We start from the raw sequence: 20,903 nt of genomic DNA on the forward strand, positions 1-20,903 counted from the left end.
TCTAGGCTGAAATTTGGCAAGGACACCAGAATTAAGTAAATATAAATATGAACAAAATGTTCTGAGATCTTTAATGTCCCTGGTCCCTGCTTTTACAGTCTTTGGACTTCTTCCAAAAAGTTGGCAACTCCTACAACATAATGCTTCCTAATATCATGCTGGAATATTGGTTTGATACTGATTTAGAGGAAAGAGTACCACCTATTGATTTACCAACATTGCTCCCTGCAGCATACACAATAGGAGCTCTTCAGATGTTTCCCTTCCACATAGTGACCAGCATCCTGATACTGCGTCAGGATCCACTGATGTGGAATTCTGCCCTCTATCCCTCATGAGGGCCCTTTGACATTAATGGGATACCTTCTAAGTGCAGGAGTCCACACTGTTGGAGACCTGTGCAGCATGGGAGCCCATGATATCTTGTGAGAACTGACAGGATCACACCACAAAGTTGTATGGGTGGGCTTATGTGTGCAGTCAATTTGCAGGATATTAAATGGCATCTACAAATGGTCAAAATTTCAACTATACAAAGCAGATATAATCTCTAAAATATGTGGAAGAAAAATAAGGAAACTATTTCATCTTAAATAATACTACAATGATACCTGTCACTGGAAATAATTCATTTTAATATTTTGTTTTCAGAACAGCTGGGCTGGTTATATCAGAAAAACAGAAACAGTATCACACACACATGCCAAACTAACAAAGGAGGGGGGGGAAAGTGCAAATATATACCTGTTGGTGTGAAGGTAAAAGACGGGACTGAAAAATCAAAACAAAATACAAATTGGTTATTAAGCTGGAGAGAGAAAGGGAAACATACACATTAGTATAAATCAAGCAGACAGCTGAACTTAAAACAAATAACTAACCCAGTAGTTCAATCATACTGAAGTAAGAATAAATCCAAATTTCAGAAAAATGCTTGTCTTCATAGGTACCATTTTGGGAAAGTATACCATTCTACTACACTCATGAGGGGAATAGAATGTGGCTTAGCCTCTGAATGACCTCAGTTTAGTATCTTATGTTTGGCTGTAAATCCTAGTATAAACAAATGTCCTACACTGTTAATCATTTCAAAACACAGAATGATAAATTCTTTAACAAGCCTTATCAGGATCTTACTGGAATCTTATCTACAGTTCAGTAAGTAGATGCTCATTACATTGAACTAATAGGAACACTTTAGTATTCAATAAAGGAACAATAGCCCTTTAAAGTAACAAAGAGGACTACAAAAGAACAGTTTTACTGTATGTTCACCAAGTAATGCCCCACACTTCATCATAATAACCGCACTACAATATATTACAGCTGTAATATAGTAATATTTTGCTATTGTAGAAAAAGGAAGGAATAGACCAAAATCAGAGTGTTTTCCTTTTTATTCAACTTTATTTACATGAGCTAGCCCTCTCACTGTAACTCCTCTCTACCTTTCAACCCACGGCTTTAATAGGAAAGGTTAACAATGGAACAATAACAGTCCTTGAAAACATTCAGTCTCACTGCCACTATAAATCTTAATTGACTCCATAAGGCTTCTATAATCCAGATGTTGTGCACTAGCATCCATTCTCCCCAACAGGACATACTCCCCCTTCTGTAGAATTTTGTAGCATAGTTTCTGTATTCCTGAAGGGTAGAGAAAAGCTAAGATTTCTTTCTTGATTCCAAGTGAAAACAAACAAACAAATGAGAGACGCTACAGAACATTCACTAAAAGACTCCTTAGGACTGGAATTTGGTTAGCAGTCCTGCCATATGAAGACAATGTGCTGAATAAGAGATTTAGGTGCTCAAACACAGCTTAATAATTTTACATTGCAGATAGTTCTGATATCTTTTTTAAATTGCCTTTTAGGATTAGGGCCCTGGAGTTTCTTTGGGACCCAAAAGTACAGTTAGAGTATGCTGCATGTTTGTCACTTCTTATTAAGCCCATTTATTTCCAAGCATATGACACTGAATAAAAACCGGAAAACCTCTGAGCATTTTTGCCCAATGCAGGCTTCATTTGTAGCACAGCTGTCTTTATCTCAGGAATTCTATTGTGTTTTCTTTCAGCTAGGTCTTTTCACACAGTCAGTGTAATTTAGCTACATTCAAAAAATACAGAGCCACAGTAACAAGCTTTCATTAAAAAAAAAAAAAAAAGGTGCATTTAAAACCAGAGCTATTCAAGGAAGAATGAAGTGTCTCCACATTAATTTGCAATCACAAGGACATGAGAAAAAAATGAATAGTCCTTGTCATCACTTTTCTGTGAGCTAACTACTAAACCTAGCTTAGTTTTTAAGGAACAGATGAAAAGAGGTCAAACTAAATGAAATCTTTACAGCTAGCTCACCAAAGAACAACACATTCTCAGAGCTTCCATTAATAAACTGTTTTGGGTGCCTAGTGGTGCTTGAGAAATATGTAAGTGTGTGGGCACTGAAGTATTTTAACAGATGTCTAGCCTGAAGCTAAATGTTTAAAAAAAAAAAAAAAGTTAATAAAGTTCAGTATTACTCAGTGTGCACATTCAACATTTATGACAATGTACTGCACAGTGGTAGATTATTTCATGATTTCTATTTCTCCAAAGATGCTGTTTTTACTTCAAGTGCATTTGCTAACACAGACTTGAGTCCTACCTTTCTAAATATTTCTATTAAAGGGTCCACCCTCTATGTACTTTAAGAACTACACAAAGTGGTATTTCTATAGAAATTCATAACCCACAACAGATTGGAACACCACCAAATGCCAATATTATTAATTGTTATTTTTTAATTTATATTTTACGGTTTTTCCTTAATCTGAATCCAGCCAACAGCACAGTGAGATTAGTTTGAAAGCATGTGTGGAAAGACCATATGGCAGCATGCTATTAGTAAAACAAAAAAGAGCAGGTTAATGCAGCAGTGCATACAGTTCTCTCGTGTCTTAACATTCTCAGAGAAAGAAAAGCAAAGGTGAAATTCAACCCTCATTGACATGGCTGTATCTCCATTGAAATTCCAAGCCTAAATTTTGCCAACCAATCTGTTGCTTTAATAGCATGGAAGTCGTCCAAGACTCTGTGTCATCAAAAACACTGATTCTTCTCTCGAGCCATTTCTAAAGTGTTAGTGGCCAACCTTTTGTCAAAGACCAAAAGGAACAGGTGTTTCAAAAAAAAAAACAACCCTGGCATGTTTGTATGTAGGCTAGAGAGCACAGTTCATGTATTCAGATATAATTTCTCTCACCCATCAAAAGATTTCTGTGTGCCTGATCATCTGAATTGCCCTTTTTTCATAGTGATAGCTTGCTTACTACCTTTCAAAAATATGTTTGTGTTATCTGCCTCCCTGCCCACCTCCAGCATACATTCACATCTACAATGATGGAAGATGCAATCTTGAGCCTACATTTAAAATATATTAAATGCGCCACTTTCATTACACCTTTTGGCTCAGTCTTTTAATTACCTAACATCCAGCACCCTCCTTCTTTTCCATTAAAAAGCTACCGGAATCTCACCCAGTCTGTGAAGCATTCCAACTTCTATGACCTTCAGGCTGTAATTGTCTAAATGGCATTGCTTTGAGTTGTAATGCATTGCACTGTATTATACCCACTTGTAACTTTAGGGCCCAATCAATCCAAAGTCTATTGAAGTCAATGGAAATCTTGCTCTTAGACCAGCAGATCTTCAGGACAGGGATTCTATGTATCGTCTGTCTCAGTGACCAGTTGTAAAGCACTATGCACACTAACGATGCTATATAAATGATTATAACAACATGAAAGTGAACATAGCTAGAAGCTAGAGGCAATACAGCCATTTTGGATGTACAGTAAGTTTGAATACAGGCTGCAGGCAGTCCCCCTAGGAACCTACAAGCTCCAAAATTTGGTTCCATAGGACTGTTTCACAGCAGCATTTATGAAAATATCTTTCCATCAATTCTGCTTCCTCAGTCACCTTACCTCTCCCCCAAAATGTGTGGGGAACACAAGCACACAAAAGCACTCTATAACTGACATGATTATTAGCACTCTCAGCAGAGGGCAAATGAGTGAATAGGATGCATATTGTTTTTTTTCATGTGGCATAGTGGCAAGGCAGCAAGAGGAAACCTGCCCTGCTGCTATACTGTTCTGTAAATATATAAACAGCTGTCAGCACTAAATTCACCGATATATATTTAAAATGAAAAGCTAGCCTGTGTATTTTGATTAAGCTCTTAATGAGAAGTTCCGTGTAGTACATTATCAAAATCTTTGTGTCTGCATTGGAATACCTGATGCAAAGTCCACCTGATTATTCCATGGACAAACCCCAAGAATTCAAAGCAAGGTCTTTCCAATTAAAAGGCTATAAAGGCCAATAAATATGCATTCAGGAATTAACAGATCAAGAGATGTAATACGGCACCTTTTCTGATTCCAGCGTAAGTACTAGTGAGTCCATTTCGCTTCTTTCGGTGGCGGTATAACCAGATGCTGAAGACCATAAGAATAATCCAACAGGCTGCACCAATGCCAGCAATGAAAGCAGGCTGCTTTACAACATCTGAAATCTGCTGGGCTAAGCTGACTTGGTCTTCTGGTGACACAGGGTTTCCATGGGAATCTTAAAAAGATACCCAAAATCTCTGATTAATTCAGATGTGCAGTTGTAAAAACTAAATGTGCTATTACTACTAAGAAATAATAATTTTAGACAGTGAATTAAAAATACCGTGTCCCAGATTTTCAAACCTGGGTCTCTAAAGTTGGCCTTCTAAATCCATGGCCTGATTTTCAGAGCTGCTACATAACTATTATTATTATTTTTTATTATTTGTACTGTTGTAGCACATAGCAAACCGAGTCAAACCAAGACTCCATTGTGCTAGGTGCTTTACAAACATGGAACAAAAAGATGGTCCCTGCCCCAACTCCCATTGACTTCAGCAGGATTGTGGCTACTTAGCACATCTGAAAATGAGGCCCCTTTTATTTAGGTGACTAAATTTGGATTTAGAAGGCTGAGTTCAAACTCACAGGTTTAAAATTTTTGGCCTATAATTTTTCTTCATTTCTGCAATATAACACAAATCAAATGATTTCAGATTAAATTTAAAAATAAAAGCTAACAAAAAACATAGTGAGTCTGTGAAAACTGAAGAAATATGAAGGAATGTGTTGAGAAGTCTGTTCCTATTCCACAAAAGCTCTGAAACAAGCTACATATACGAACACACACATACTTCCCCAGAAGTGAAAATCATAGAAGCATTACAAATTCAAAACACATTTATATAAAGTGGATATTGAAGAAATGCTTTTTAAATTCAGCAGTTTCGGACATGAGACTTGAATCTTATGTTACACATGTTCTGGTTTTTTTTCTCAGCATCTTGTTTTGACTTCAATTCAAGATGACCGAAAATTCAAGACTAGCTAAAGAAGTGAGTGAATAAAATAACTTTATTCTACTAAATTAGCATGGCTGGACAAGCTAGTCTTTAAAACTATAGCTATGAGAAGGCAAGAAGAACTGTAGGAAAGGGATATTAAATATGCCAAGAAAAGGTATGATGCAATAAAAATAATCAGATAGGACCTACGAGTACTAGAAAAAGCAGAGTTCCCCTTGATCAACTACTCAAATTTAGAAATCAGAACAGAAACAAAGGGCAGCTGAAAAACTTTTAATTAATTGTTAAATTGATAAGAGTTTTAATTTTTAATATCCAAGGTATTTATTATTTTAACCTAAATCTTCATTTCTCTTTCCATACGTTATATCTGTAAGTACTTTCTACTAACACTATTTCAGACTATTCTACCCACCCATAGCCTATAACTGCATTGAGATTGCTCAAAGAGAAGACATTTTGTCTGCTAGAGTTTTATCTTTCAGGTATATTGATTTTTAGCAATAAGAAGTGTTCTTTGCAAATTTGTGAGCTGACAGATCTGTATTATTGCTTTCTGCACTGAGGGCCAGTTTCTGAAACTTGCATTCACAGTGAATGGTACCTTACATCACTCACACTGAGTAATGCTTAACTCTTCGAACAGTCCTGTTCATTTCAGAGTAAACAGTCAAGGAGTTAGATACTACTCTATATGAATAAGATAGTTGTATCTGGTCCAGAGATTTGTACTTTTAGGAGAGAAGTATGTTGTTTGCTCAGGTGGCCTGATTAAATTCTGTTAATGAATACTGGCTAAGAAATGAAAACTAATCACCTAAAAAAAACAACAGCATTAATGCTCTAAGCACTAACCAGTAACATGCTAATACTCTTAATCATGACACACATTTATTCTTTCCCAAAAATAAAATAGACACTGACACTATAGACTACAGGGATAACAAGCCATATTGTAGAAAAACAATTGCTCTGGGAAACAGACACCTTTATAGATCGGAAATGGTTAAATTATTAATAGTTTGTTTTCTTGGCTTTTTCTTCCACAGAATTTCAGATTTCATTCTATGTGGCATCCAGGCTGAATACCTATTTTCGCAAGCAATCACTTGCCTTTGACTGTTTGGTGACTGGAAGTTTTATTTCATGTAACAGGCCTTTTATCTTCTGTGATCCTAAGAGCACTCATAGTCTGAAAGTTCACCAAGCAGGCCTATTCTTTTCTTACTAATACACCCTTTGTGTCTGCTAGGTTTATAGATTTCATGGCTATTTGTGCAAGGTTAAATTGGGTTCCTTCAAATTTTATGGAGACAGCCGAGTGAGGTTCCATGCAAGTGGCCAGATGGGCTTAACTGTATAAAGTGTACTGTGACTAATGAATTAAAATTGCCACTATCTCATCTTTTGTCTCACAGCAGCTGAAGCTATATTAAGATATTGAAAACTGCAACATCATTCTAATTTCAAAATAACTAAATTTGCTTTTTTAATACTGTAATTATTATTTGAAATTGTTTTCTTTGATGGAAAATGGAATTTTCATTGGAGACATTGTTCACCTATTTATTGTTCTGCATATGTTAGCATTTCTTTGTTGTTCCATATTTCTCTCTCATATTTCTAATGAAGCATATACAATAAAGAAAAAGTAACCTCATTCCCCCTGTTCCCCTCCCACCAAAAAAGAATAATACAGCATAAAATCAATAAAATGTATGAAGCCCTATGCTGTACATAAGGAGCCAGCATTGTAAATGATTCTGTAAGACAAATAAAGATAGTGGCAATACTTTTACACATATACAAATGTTAAATGCATTATTCATCCAGTGGATGTCTGCTGTACAAAATACTCCATGAACCTTTATTGTTCTAATCTCTCACATTGAGTGAGATGTGATTTGAGAGCTAATTAGCATGCCTTTAGTGATATTATTCTGTGAGCCACTGCAAGTACCTGTATACCATCATAATAAATTGTATTTAAAGCACCAAGCCTGAAATAGATAATATATATGGGTGGTACATGCAGGTATGCATGCTACACTGGCAAAAAGCCCCCCCCTTTCACTCACACACACACACACACACACACACACACACACACACACGTACACACTTCAGTCATTAAACCGACTGGCGTACATATTATACATCTGTACACACACAAATATGCTTGTGTGTATATATTCCTTTAATTTAATAATAGAAGCTAAATATTAATTGTAAGGGAAACTGGTAGCGACCCTTATATTTATATGTTGCTAACACTTTTGTGATGGCCTGCACCCCCATTTTCACCCTTATAGTATAATTATGTATTTTTTAATGCAAAGTATGTCATATGAAATGTTTCTAGAATGCTCATGACGTACTGAGCACTATTGTTATAGTAACATTTATTGCAATTTTGTGGGTATGGTCAGGAGTCTTCGCTATGTAATATTCCCAAAGATGTGTTCTTATGGCTTGAAACATATCCAGGCAAAACTCTTCTGGGCAGGGGGGGGCAGTTCACACCTCATCAAGGTGTTTATAGGACAAACCCAGATCAGCTTCCCAGGAACAAAGGAGTGGCCTCGGCAACAACAAAGAATCAATTGGACTCTTGAGTATCACCCTCATTCCCTTGGCCAGCTTGGAACCACGAAGAGGATGAGGTAATGCTCACTGACACAGGACATGGATAAAACCATACAAGGACATTGTTTGTCACCTGACCAGGGGGGAGGGGGGTATTGGGGGGACAACAAAGCCCCAGCGGGGAGAAGGAACATTTTAAAAAAGGGAGACATTTGCCATGCTCACTCCCTTCCATCTCCATCTACGGAACACCACCAAGCAACTGAAATGGTGATCAAAGGGGAGATCCCTGGCTGAAAGGAAACCAGCCAGCCTGTGGTGAGAATCATCTAAGTTTGTAAGGTTGCTGAAGGTATTTAGCTTAGTTTAGAATGCCTTTGGCTTTTGTTTTCTCTTGACCAAGTCTGACTTGCTATCCTTTGACTTATAATCATTTAAAATCCTTCTGTAAGTTAATACATTTGTTTGTTTTATCTAAAGCAGTGCATTTGGTTTAAAGTGTGCTGGAGACGCCACTTGGACTAACAAGGTCGGTGCATATCAATTTCTTTGTTAAATTGATGAATTTATATGAGTTTGCATTGTTCAGTGGGCATAACTGAACATTGTAAAACAGAGGCTCCTAGGGCTGCATCTGGGCCTGGGGGTATAGACTGCGGTCATTCTGTTGTATAATCCAAAAAGTGGTCAGCTAGAAGCACTCACTCACTTGGTTGGAGGCAGTTTACATACTAAAGGTTGTGCATGAACACCCCAGGAATGGGGGTTCTCAGAGCAAAAGCAGGGTAAAGTGGGCTCTAGCAGTGGGGGATTGAGGTGACTCAGCCATTCAGCAGTCCAGATTGCACTACAGGAACACACAACTTTTCATTTATAAAAGATTCTTGCAGCCTTTTTTTTTTTTTTTTTGAGAAGCTCTAACGCTTCATTGTTTGCATCAGGCCTTTGAAATTAAGCAGAGAGAAAGCCCTTGGGCTAGAAAAATTCCTTTTCTTTGTCCCATGAAATTCCATTCAGGTTTTGCTGAGATATGAACTGTTGAAAAAAAGTCACCATATCCCTGCTGTTGTTTCTACTCCTCAGGTAAATGCCGGCAGCATGACAAAACAATAAGGAATTGTGAACCTTCTAAGGCCAGGCTCACTGCTGCCAAAGCTGCAGAAGCACACATTGCATTGAGAATGCCTAAGAGCTGCTACAGCACGCTGACTAAACCACTTCCGGGACCTGATATATTTCTCCAGTGGCCTATCCTCTCCCCAAGATAATAGCCTTTCCCTGCTGACAGTTAATGTAGTTAGGACTACAGTTCAAGGACTAGCAGCCTGTGCTGTGTGGAAGGTTCAAGTTTTAAACACCGATGATGTATGATACAAGATTGTTACAGATGTATATAACAAAATTGGTTTCCATCTTTCTCCTTTTCAAAATAGACTAGTAAATTACATACAAAAATACTATGTTAAAATAAAGTTATTTAGGTTGCAAATTCAAGCATTCAAGAGTTAGGAAATGCCAGAATCACAATGGCCAATGTAAACACCTACATGTGTATGCAAAGGATACAGTCTTTAACTATATGATCAGATACTAATTATTCCACAGGACTCCTGACTCATTCAGTGCATAAGGGAGCTGGTCAAAGGGAAGCGAGAATTAAGGTTGCACGGACAAACATAAATCTGACATTTCCTAACTTCTGAATGCTCAAATTTGCAATTATGCCTGCCCCACAACCCCCTGTGTGTGCATATATAATGTTGAATGAAAATTCTTTGGTCATAAATCATCAACTTATTAATGTTATATTTTGCCTTCTTTCTAGTTATGTACAATGTCATAAATGAAGTGCCACGTTTAGGCTACAACCCTATAGTGTATTGCAAGTGAGTGGAGTGCTTCACCCATGCAAAGCCTCACTGACTTCAATGGGGCTTTCTATGGGGCTTTCTGTGAAGGTCTAAAAGACACGATATTATATTGGGTAGGTTATTTGCAGTAGTCGACAGAATAATCTCCCTAAAGGCATGGTAATTAGTTCACAAATCACATCTCAAAATGTGAGTGATTAGAGTAATAAAGGTGCACTAAGAGTTTCTTGTATTTTGTACACTTGAGACATCCACTGGTTGAATAAAGCACTTAACATTTATAATTATTTTACAGAAACCTCTTAAGAAATAAATGCATAAAATGTATTCACACAGATTAATATGTTTATGAGTAATATTAACTGCATCTGAGCTGCCTCATGTGAATAGTACACTGGGCAGAATGTGCTGCAAGATGTAACAGGTAATTCACTATTGAAGCATCAGCAAGCCAATGGACTCTCAACATTTCAAAACTGCCATCCATGGTACTCCATCACTGAACAGAAGCTATGGTGGAGATCAGTATCAAAAAGATTAATAGTTCTTGAATGGGTGCAACTGACTTCTACTCACATGCCCAGCCAAAAGTCCCCATACTCATTTCTTGGCATGAGGAACCATTCATAGCATTGCTCTCGCACCCATAACCAAGATCTGTGTAGCCCTAATGTAACTGTGCAGGAGAGGGATGTGGTATGGGGGGATTTACTCAAACTAATTCCCCACTGGGGTAGTTTTAGGGCTAGTCACAATTTAGCCCTCAATTTTTAATCAATCAAACAATCAAGAATTGTTTAGAGTAAGATCTAAATCTGATTTAAATGTGAGAGACATTCAATAATTTAAATGAATATACAAATCATACAGTACATCTAATATGCACACAGGGAATTTGTAATAAGTTTAATGAAGGTGGCAGCATACTAATTCAGAAACTGACATCAAAGCAAAATATTTCAGATGCCTGGCTCTGAGAAGGAAATACAGATTTCTCCAATTGGTGATTGCAGTAATTCAGTTCATCTAGCATGTAGATACAGGAACTGGCAATTCCCCCAAACATTCTGTGAATCTCGTATCCTTACTCATTGCCCCCCTAAACTCCTCCAAACCAAAAAGGAATAAAAAAGCTCTCTCCATCTAACTGAATTTATTGGTGGTGAAAAGTGCTAGAGTGGTCAGCAAATTAAGTTTTGTATCCTAAGAACAGCTACTGGAAAGCAATGGTGCCACCTATTCCTCACTGTTTTGCTCCTTCTCTGGGAGCACATCCAGTAAACAAGGGTGAAATTCTATGTTGAGCCTCTAAAAGGCACAAGCACAGAACTCACAGCCCAGGATAGGGTAAGGCAGTTTTAAGCCACTTTACCACTCTCACTATTCTGGACTGCTCTGGCTGAAGAGTCTCCCTGTTGTAACTTAGGTAGCCCTATTTAAGTTATGGTAGCCCCTATGGGACACAGTACCGCTCAGAATCTCCACAGCATGGTCCCTGCACACTCTTTCTGCCCCCAGGGCTTGCAAAGGAGTCCTCAAAAGGGAGCCATATAGCTTTCTTACACTGTGTCTGTGCCAAGGGAATCCTTTCAACAGCTAGTTACAAGGCTTTTAGGGCCCTTTACATTGCTCCGGTTCTTTGACCAGGTGTAAAGGTGCAGTAGTGGGGCTGAGGATCTCACCACAGATCATATCAGATCCTGCATGGGTACAGAAAGGGGAGAGGGAGCTGGAGAAGGAGCACCTCCTCAGGTGCTAGAAACATCCTGCTTTTAGGGTGCACAAGGTTTGCTTGAGGCTAGTACTCATAAGCATGCTAATCTCCTCCAAAGGGGGCAAATGAGAAAGAGGCTTTGCTCCACTTCCTTCATCACCAGCCAGCACAGCTCGTCAAGAAACGGGTGCCTGATGTGCACTGTTAAAGGTCACAGCAAAGGATTAAATCAGGCTGCTTACATCAGACGCAGTGTTTCTGAGACCTCCCACTGGGATAATGCTCTACCACACCTATGTTGCACAGGGCTGTGCCTCAAATGTACATTCTAGCCGCAGAAGTGAGATGGGGGACGCGCGGGAGGAGGGTGGTGGTTTAGAACTCTCAGACAGTGTAATTATTTCTTTCCACAATGCGCCATACCTGGCTTCTGCCTGAAATGTCATTAAGGATGTCAACTGTAATGTTTCCATCTGTCCACTAGGGCTTGGGACTAAGATCCGCAAGGGACCACTAAACAACAAATGATAATGACTTTTGCTTACTACAAGTCTTGGATGAATCAAAAATACAATCTTGAGGAGAGAGACTTCAGGCAACATTTTCAAAAGCACCTACGTGATTTAGGAGCCTAAGTCCCATTTTCAAATGTGATTTAGGCACTTGGGAGCCTAAGTTCCACTGACTTTCAATGAGACTTCGTCCATTTGTGCAGCACTAATCAACAGCTTTAGGAGAAGATTTTCAAAGACTAGGCACCTGACTCCTATTGTCTTTCAAAAGGACATGGGTATCTAACTTCCCCTTGTACCTTGTGTAGTACTATGGCGTTTTGCCTTCTAGTGAAGTGTCCATACATACCACTGCTGGAAGCAGACTAGTGGTCCTGCTCAGTCCTGATAAGGCAAATTGTCTATGTTGCTTTTCCAAATTTGCTAACTGGAAAGGCAAAGAAGGGCAACTAAATAAATCATGTTCTTGTAATACTGGCATTTATTTAGGATGAATTTACTAGCAGATGCGTTAAAGAAAAATGTTACTATCAAGCCTGCAGTTTCAGACGTCAAGGCCTCTTCATTAAGCTTGTCTATAACCCTTAACATTTCAAGGTTGTCAAAACATCAGCAGTGAAAGAGAAATCCTGATTCTTGAGAATGGAAAATGGGCACAGAAGAGAACATGTTAATAAACACTTATAGATATGCTACATTAATGAGTCTCTTTTTAAAGTTTTGTGTAGCGTTCTTGCTATGTAATTTCCATTGAAATCAAAGGGAGTCACATGCCCAAATTATAAGCAATACTTTGAAAGTTACCTTAATTTCAATGGCCAAATGTATATACATGTAATTTTTTGATATTGCAGAAATTGTTCACTCAGAGTAGGGTCCATTTTTCATTGCCAATAACTACACATTTTAAAATGTAAAGTCATATAACTGGATAGATCTTTTGATGATGGGGGATAGAGGAGGGCAGAAGGTCATGATGAGGTTCTATTGGTCTGATGGGACAGAGTACTAACCCCAATGTCTGTGTGTTTTGATTTCATCATGCTAATAAAGAGCAGCATTCACTATATTTCAAGATATTTTAAATATTGTTCTGTAAACCAGCAGTAATCCCACATCACTTCCAGACATACCCACATCCTATGGCCCCCCGTCTTAAACTGTGTCAGAGGAATGCTTGGTGCAGATGAGGAAGAAAGAAGTGCAAAGGTCACCGTTGCATCTCTTGCCCTGATACGGGGAGGCCAGAATCAATATGAATGTAGCAAACTTGGTGGCTCAGGCCCAGTTTAAACTGCTGTGTTTTTCCTATGACAATCTTAAATATCAACCACTTTGCAAAATCATCGGCCAAAATCAGTAATTAATTGTGACTTTTTGTTTTTTAAAATGCAGCAGTCATTATACAACAAACCTTTGCGACATGCTGTTACAACTCTGTCTTTAGAATTCACTTCCAATACATGTCCAAAACCACAAATACCATACTCAATATTTTAAAATTCAAGTAACAGTCCACAGTCTGCCTGACTTGAAAATATTCCTGGATCCATAAAAGGCAAAATAAACAAGGCACTGAATTTACAGGCAGATTTACCAGACGGCTTACCTAATTGGATAAACTGTGGCTCACTTTTCACTCCAGGTCCTGCCCCTGTACTTGCTGCCACTTCCACACTGTATCGAATACCAGGAACTAGGGAGGGAATAACTACAGAAAAGGTGGAACCATCCACTGACTTGTTTATGTGGTATCTGCTTTCATTGCCAAGGCACCAAACCTGTAGGTAAAGTACATAGCATATCTGGGTGTTAAAAGTTAAAGCTAAAAGGGTAGTTACATGATATGATATGGTACTTCCTGCTTGATAAAGGGAACTGAATTAGATTATTACTGTTATTTATTATTGCGATATCACTAACAGCCCCAGTCACAGGCTAGAACCCCATTGTGCTAGATGTTGTACAAAAACAGAGCAAAAAGATGGTTCCTGCCCCAAAGAGTTTACAATGTAAGATAATTTGATAGGTCCCTTTTAAACTTCTGACACATTGATCCAGGACGTAAGCGCTAATAAAGACCATAAGCACTGGTAGCACTCTGCAAGTAATGAAAAAAAGAAAGAACCATTGAACATGGCTAAAACAAGGGAATTCAATTTGATGACATTTAATGGTATTTGCAACTCTCTTTTTCATGAATAATTGGTCAGGCAAGGTTTTGTTCAAATACATGTTTGATGAAACGTGTATTCACATGAAGTCATACATCTCCATGAGGACAGGTATTCATGCTGGAAGCAATAAGAGTTATAGTAAACCAAACAAGGATTGGGTGCAGGGACTGGGGATGGTGCCGTGACAAGCCATCTTTAATTAAGAGTTAAATCACAACCTTGGGATGAGAACATAGCATGGGTGAAAGCTAGGGGCATAGGGGGTCAAGACTTACTCTGGAGAAGATTCATGTGATATTGACTGGTTAGGGGGAAACTATTAGATGAGATGGGAGATAATGTTCTCCCCTCTGATTGAAGGTGCTTGCTCACCATTTGGGGGTAGATGCACAACCAAGGAGGCTGGATGGACTCCCAATTGCTCTTTAAAAAAGCAGGTAGTGGCTACTGTTAGATCACCTATTTTTCAATCAATGTATGGCCAGAAGACTGCGTTAACTACTTTTGCTATCTGAACTTGCAACTTTGTCACCTCCAGATCAGACTACTGTAATGAGTTCTACTTGAAGCTAGACCTTCAATCTATCTGGAAATAAAAAATGGTGCAGAATTCAGCAGCTTGTTTGTTATGAAGTAGGTCATTCTAGGAACTCATGACACCAGTACTTTTGGATGTGCACTGGCTACCTATTAAATACAGGAGGCAATTTAAGGTTTTGGTCTTGACCTATAAAGCCCGAAATGGCCTAAAACCTCATTATCTGAAAGACTGTTTCACTCTTCCTGCACCATTCTTCTGCAGTTGAGATCAATAGCATTCATAAGGGAGACAGGATCAACTAGCACAGTACGTTCTGTGAGGGCCACTCAGCTTTGGAACTCACAAAAATTTCTAGCACACTGGCCTTGTGGGCATGCTGCAAGACACATATCTTCACCTTAGATGTAAGGATTCAGCAGACTTTTGTGGGGAAATATAAAGAACTGGAAGATATTTTCAGATGCTGGATTATTATGGGCAGATGAGGGGGGGGGGGTGTCAATGGAGTAATCCATGTTAATGAGCGGAATTGTGAAATGTGTCAAGGAGTGCCCAGAACATAAGATAGCCACTCACTTTTAATAAATGAGTACTAAATAAATGATATCATTATTATTAGTGCCATTACAGTTATAGATGATGACCTATAAAACCTATAGAAAAATTATACAATGATAACAGTGCATGTTTTAGAAAGCTATTAATAAGTGAATATAGGAATTTGGAATGGGAACAGTTATTCAGCCTTCACAAGAGTAGTTGCGACCCCTCGTGCCACAAAACAAACAGAATATATATATATATATATATATATATGCACACACACATATACACACACATAAAGCTTAACAGTCCCACAACCCGGAAACACAAAAACAACCTATGTTTAACTAGCAGGAATTGACTCTAGCCTCATTTTAATGTTTGTTGTAACGTGCTAGTAGATGTGGCTGTATCATCCTTTCCATTATAACCCATAGTACATTCAAATTTGCTCCATCCTAAAACTTAGTATGCAAGGTCTCAGCCAGTCTGGGTTTGAATTGTTTTGAAAAAAAATTAAAGAGAATCCGCATGTGGAATAATCATTAATTCCTTTTTGTGTACCCAAAAAAAAAAAAAAAAAAAAAAAAAAAGGACTTGAATTTCAGGGTTTTTTCCAGGTGTTTTGTTTCTAACATTGAAGTTGTTTTTGTTTTTTAAACACAAAACATAATTATGCACTATTTTCATTACACCTCTTTTCTATCCACAGGGAAAATTATCCACCGACCCACATTAAAAACCAGTGGCAGCCACAGACAATAAACGCAGGACTACTCACTGTTGTGAAACATGCCAACATACCATGCACTGCTGCATAGGCATAGAGCTGTCCACTCATAGCTCACTGCAGCCCATTGTCCCCAGATGCTAGCAGACACACTGCATAGCATATTCCACTCTCAAATGTGAATTTCCTTTCGTGTATTGTTTTGTCCCCACAACCATAACATTCTTTTAATGCAGTTTTTGGTGGGTGAATAATTCCATCTCTTTAGTTCAAGGTCTAACTGCTTTTAAATAAAACTTCTTTTGTGAATATTTTTTCCAATTAAGCCTGAAACTAAGCCACAAAATTATTTTCTACCAGTAAATCAGGTTCTGAAAGGCATTTTATTATTTTAAATTGACCATAAAGCTAAGTGACCTCCACTCTTTTTTCTTTTCTACAGGGGAAAAAAAGAAATGAGTGGAATGAGTCTTGAGGTTTAGGAATAAATGCCTTCACTATGGTATTTTACCTTTTTTATTTAAAAAAAAAAAGAGAAAAAAAAAGGCTAAGGCATTGTGATTTTAAAATCCTCTCAACAATGCCAATTTGCTACAGACTAGAACAAACCATCCTGCTTCTAGTGGCTATAAAACAACCTTGAAATCCATAACTAGACACTTACAATATATCAGCCTTGCTTAGGCAATTTTAGCTTCATTTCTTTCTTATGTCATTTATTCTCAATTTAAATTGCTGTAAGATAAAAACAGTATGTTGCTACAGAGGCCTTAAATAATAAAAACTGGATACTGTACTTGTAAAATAATGTATACATAATGTAATATGTCAAAAATGTATACAGTATATTGAAAGCTAAAATGCAAAGATAGATTTGTGAGAAACCAAAGAGAAAATTGCTATAAATATATTTAATCTTACACTAATGCTGTTTTGTTGAAAGACTTTCCATATGTTTTTAACTATCCCAGATTAACATAAAGATACAATTTACTCAGAACGTTACACAGTTAATAATTGTGTCTGAGCCATTTAAATTATTACTCATTTATTTCCTCAAACACCCTATTTTGGTCACACAACAGTTCTTGAACTGGTATATTTCTCTTTGTGTTTGTGTACACAATTCTCATTTTATAGCAAAGACAAGAAGTTTAATAATGAATTATTTTAATAATGAATTTTGGACTTTTCTTTAATTTCTTGCTCTACCATCTTCCCATTCAAATTAGTAGGCAGTTTTAATTGCTCTTGTACATGTAAAGATGCCACAGACTAGACAGAATACCTGAATATGGTAATATACAAAACATAAACTGAGCAATATTTTTTGATTCCACATGCTTTGATTTTTACCAGTAGATGGAGCCAAGCATCCACGAACAAGTTATCCATCAATAGCATGCCAATACTTTGCTAGTGAAAAAGTACACTGTATGTTACCTTATATTCTTGGACCATTCCATTCTGAGTATCCTCAGGAGGTGGCTGCCAGGTAACCACAATCGCAGTCCCATTCCCATCGTTCTTACTCACTGAAACACTTTGAGGTGGTGCACTAGGAGCTGTTTGCGGGAAGAACCAGACTATTAAATAGTTGTTTTTTCAATCACGATTTTGCCAAATGCTTTTTAATAAGCTGCAGATAGTTCTTGCTATAAATGGCCCATTCCGCAAACACAAATGTAATCGTAATTTCTTGTTTCATTGTTAAGGGTGTTTCTGCCCATCTAGGTAAACTTATATGGGATGGAATGTAATCTAGTGATGTGAACAGGTGCTGGGGTCCTGGGTTCCATTGCTGGCTCGGCCACAGACTCACTTCGTAACCTTGACCTAATACTTAGATCAAAACATTCAAAAGAGTCCACTAATTTTGGGTGCCTAACCTGAGACACATAGGTTCTTTCTTTCAGAACTTCTGAGCGCTCAAATTAACTTCGGATAGAGCTTTTGGTGCTCAGCACTTTGGAAAAATCAGGCCCTAGGTGAGTCAACTTGGACACTCAAAATGTAGGCACCAAAAATAGTGGATGCTTTAAAAATGTTGGCTGTGATTTCTCTGAGCTTCAGTTTCTCCTTTTTATCAAATTAAATAGCATATTTACTACTTAAAACTTCAGTTATTTTTTAGGTAGTTGCAATGAGAAGATTCCTATTTTTTGTTCATTAGAGACATCCTAAGACATTCTAGGTTCAGCTGTTGCTCTTTTGAGACTGTTTTAGGGGCCTAGAGGAAATGCAGTCAGGATTATCTGTACAACTAGTCCAGGCAATGTGTATGGTGTGAGTATAGGCCCAACCAATGCACTGAAATATCTACTCTGAGGCATTAGCCATCAGTGTTCTGATTTTGTTTGGCCTGCAAGTAAAAGTGCTATGGTGAGGGAAATGGCTGTGTGAACCCTCTCTTCTTTCTAGCACATGCACAGAGGAGGATGCATAGTTTAGCCCACTATATTTGTTGCTCTCACTCATCGTCTTTTCGTTTGGTACTAGTCACGGATCCAGATACACAAGTCCTCTAAAAATGTGGTTTCCGTTCCTTCAGCTACAATACTTTGATGATTTCTAGGATATCTGCTATCTACTTTAGCTAGTGATTAGTAAGTGTTTGAATCTGACACAAGTCATTTGTGACCAGACCGTGAACTCAGCAGGGAGGAGAACACACAGCAATGGAGATAAAAAAAAGCACATTTCCTTTTTATGTGCTGGAGGGGATTTCTGCACATGCCTCTCTCACATGCAAAGTTTTGAATATTTACTTCTGTGTCACCAAACAAGTCACATAAAGATCAGTCCAACATGCTGACAGTCTCCTCAGCTGTGGATTGCTGTGTTCTCATAGAGTGTGCACTTCAAACAAAATCAAATAACGAACATATCAGCGAGAAACAGGCCAGAATATTACTTCAAAAAAGAAAAGATGAAGACAGTCTTGCTGCCACTTGCCTTCTTCTAGGGTTTTTGCAAATTTCACTTCGCTATCTGCTCCTTGAAACTCGTTAAAAAAAGGGCGAGCCTTGATTTCATAGTTTACACCTTTCTTCAGCTCCGGAATGACAACGCTATTTTTGGTCGGTGTTCTCACTTCAAAAATTAACCATTCAGATTCACCGTGGGATGCAGTAGTTGGCCTGTACAGAATTTTATATCCCTGGATATACTGGGATTGCTGGTCCACCTAATAGAGTAGAAACATACATTAGTAAATGCCCAACAGACTGTTTAATAAAAGCATAACATCGCCTTTGGTATTATGCAAAATACTAAGAACTATCCATTTATTTTATCCAAGTAATTCCTTTGGAATTACAGGACATCATGGATCTGATTCACCACTGCATTAATACAGTTTTATGCTCATAGAATGGCATTGATTTCAATGAAGAGATAAAACTGGGATAACAAAATGGTGAATCACGCCCCATATTTTGGGAAAGGAATAATCCCAATGTCCATGAGGTTCCACGCAGGGCAAGGGCTTACCTAGGTGGGTCTCTTTGCAGGATCGGGATGTATATTTTAATAGTTCAGATGATGAATATACAGATTAAACAAAGAAACAAGCCAACCATTCTGAGGGATGGAAGCCTCCCAGATTGTATGAAACGACCCTTGCTTCCTGCCTGCTTCCTTCTGGACGAAGTGGATTTTAAAGGGCAGCCAACTGGCACTATCTACATTCTGATGATTATGCTTGGCTCATTCAAAGGCCAGATTAATCCAAGCACTTCCTCCATTCCCACTGACTCAGCAAGGGGGTTACTGTGCTGTTGGACTGATGCTGTTTTAAGCAGTCACCTATAGGGCCAATAAAAATCAGTTTTTTAATGGAAAAAGGCTACTAATAAAGATGGATCAAAACAGCATTCAGTGGGCTGGATTGTCATTTGCACTAAGGCTACTTTATGTCACTCGGCAGTATGCAGAGGCCTTAGTGTAAATAAGAATCAGGGTCAATATATTTGGGGATACTCGAGACAAGCGGTGACCTAATAGAATTGGTCTCTTGTGCTGCTTTCAATATGCTTTAATCACTGGTTTTGATAAATTATTTCTGATGTATAGGCAAATTCAAACTTAAAAAATATACTTAAAAACATTCAGATTTATCACATTTAAACTATTTTATCAGGTGGCTGATAAAACTATTTGTTTGCAATGTAATACCCAAGCAACATGTTTTATTTTAAATAGTGTGAAAAATGTCCGTTAGCTAAAATTGAGGTAATGCTTTATAAGAGACCACCCAAGAGACCAACTAAAATTGGCTCCCTGGAAAAGGTTGTTCTGTAAGTGAAGGTCAAACAAAATTGTGGTTGGAAGCTTGGTGATGTTTTTAAGTGGTCAGTTAATACCGGAGATTGCCTGATGCAGGTGGTCCTTAGTGCAGGTTTCACTGTAATTACAGTGTATCACAGCAGTCAGTTCCTCGACAGCTCTTGACAATGTAAAATGCTTTTCTTACAAAGTTATGCCATCGCAGCTGCAGTATCTTGTGATCACTTCTTTATCATGTCTACAATATTTTGCCTTGATCAGAATGGAGTCCAGACGAGAGTTTAAAGGTCCATTGCTTTGGGATTAATTGTCCCCACTGGTGGAGTTGCACCTCTCTTTTCCTTACCACCGAGTTGATATTGCTTGAAACAGCTGTACCTTCATTTACATTGTCTTATATCTTTCCTTTATTAGATTTAGGCCTGGTCTACAGTGTCACCGGTGGTCAATGAGAGATACGCAAACTAGGTTGCCATACCGCAGTGTCTTCACTGTGCTGCATTGACAGGAGATGCCTCCGGTCGACGCAGCCTT

The 20,903-nt window shown here is 38.1% G+C and overlaps 1 protein-coding gene across 1 annotated transcript in view; it reads right to left on the reverse strand.

Annotated features, from left to right (window-relative positions):
• The window catches only part of ROBO1 (roundabout guidance receptor 1), a 935,708-nt gene that overhangs the window by 44,912 nt on the left and 869,893 nt on the right, over nt 1-20,903 (reverse strand). The window contains exons 17-21 of the mRNA XM_067543346.1: nt 19,038-19,269; nt 17,526-17,647; nt 13,701-13,872; nt 4,421-4,618; nt 745-771 (exon numbers count right to left, since the gene is read on the reverse strand). Coding sequence (XP_067399447.1) covers nt 745-771; nt 4,421-4,618; nt 13,701-13,872; nt 17,526-17,647; nt 19,038-19,269 — 751 coding nt within the window. The remainder of the gene's footprint in view (nt 1-744; nt 772-4,420; nt 4,619-13,700; nt 13,873-17,525; nt 17,648-19,037; nt 19,270-20,903) is intronic.

This window comes from Emydura macquarii, unplaced genomic scaffold (genome assembly GCF_026122565.2).
Source record: "Emydura macquarii macquarii isolate MOO-44397 ecotype Brisbane River unplaced genomic scaffold, CSIRO-AGI_Emac_v2 contig_75, whole genome shotgun sequence".
Classification (NCBI taxonomy): domain Eukaryota; kingdom Metazoa; phylum Chordata; order Testudines; family Chelidae; genus Emydura; species Emydura macquarii.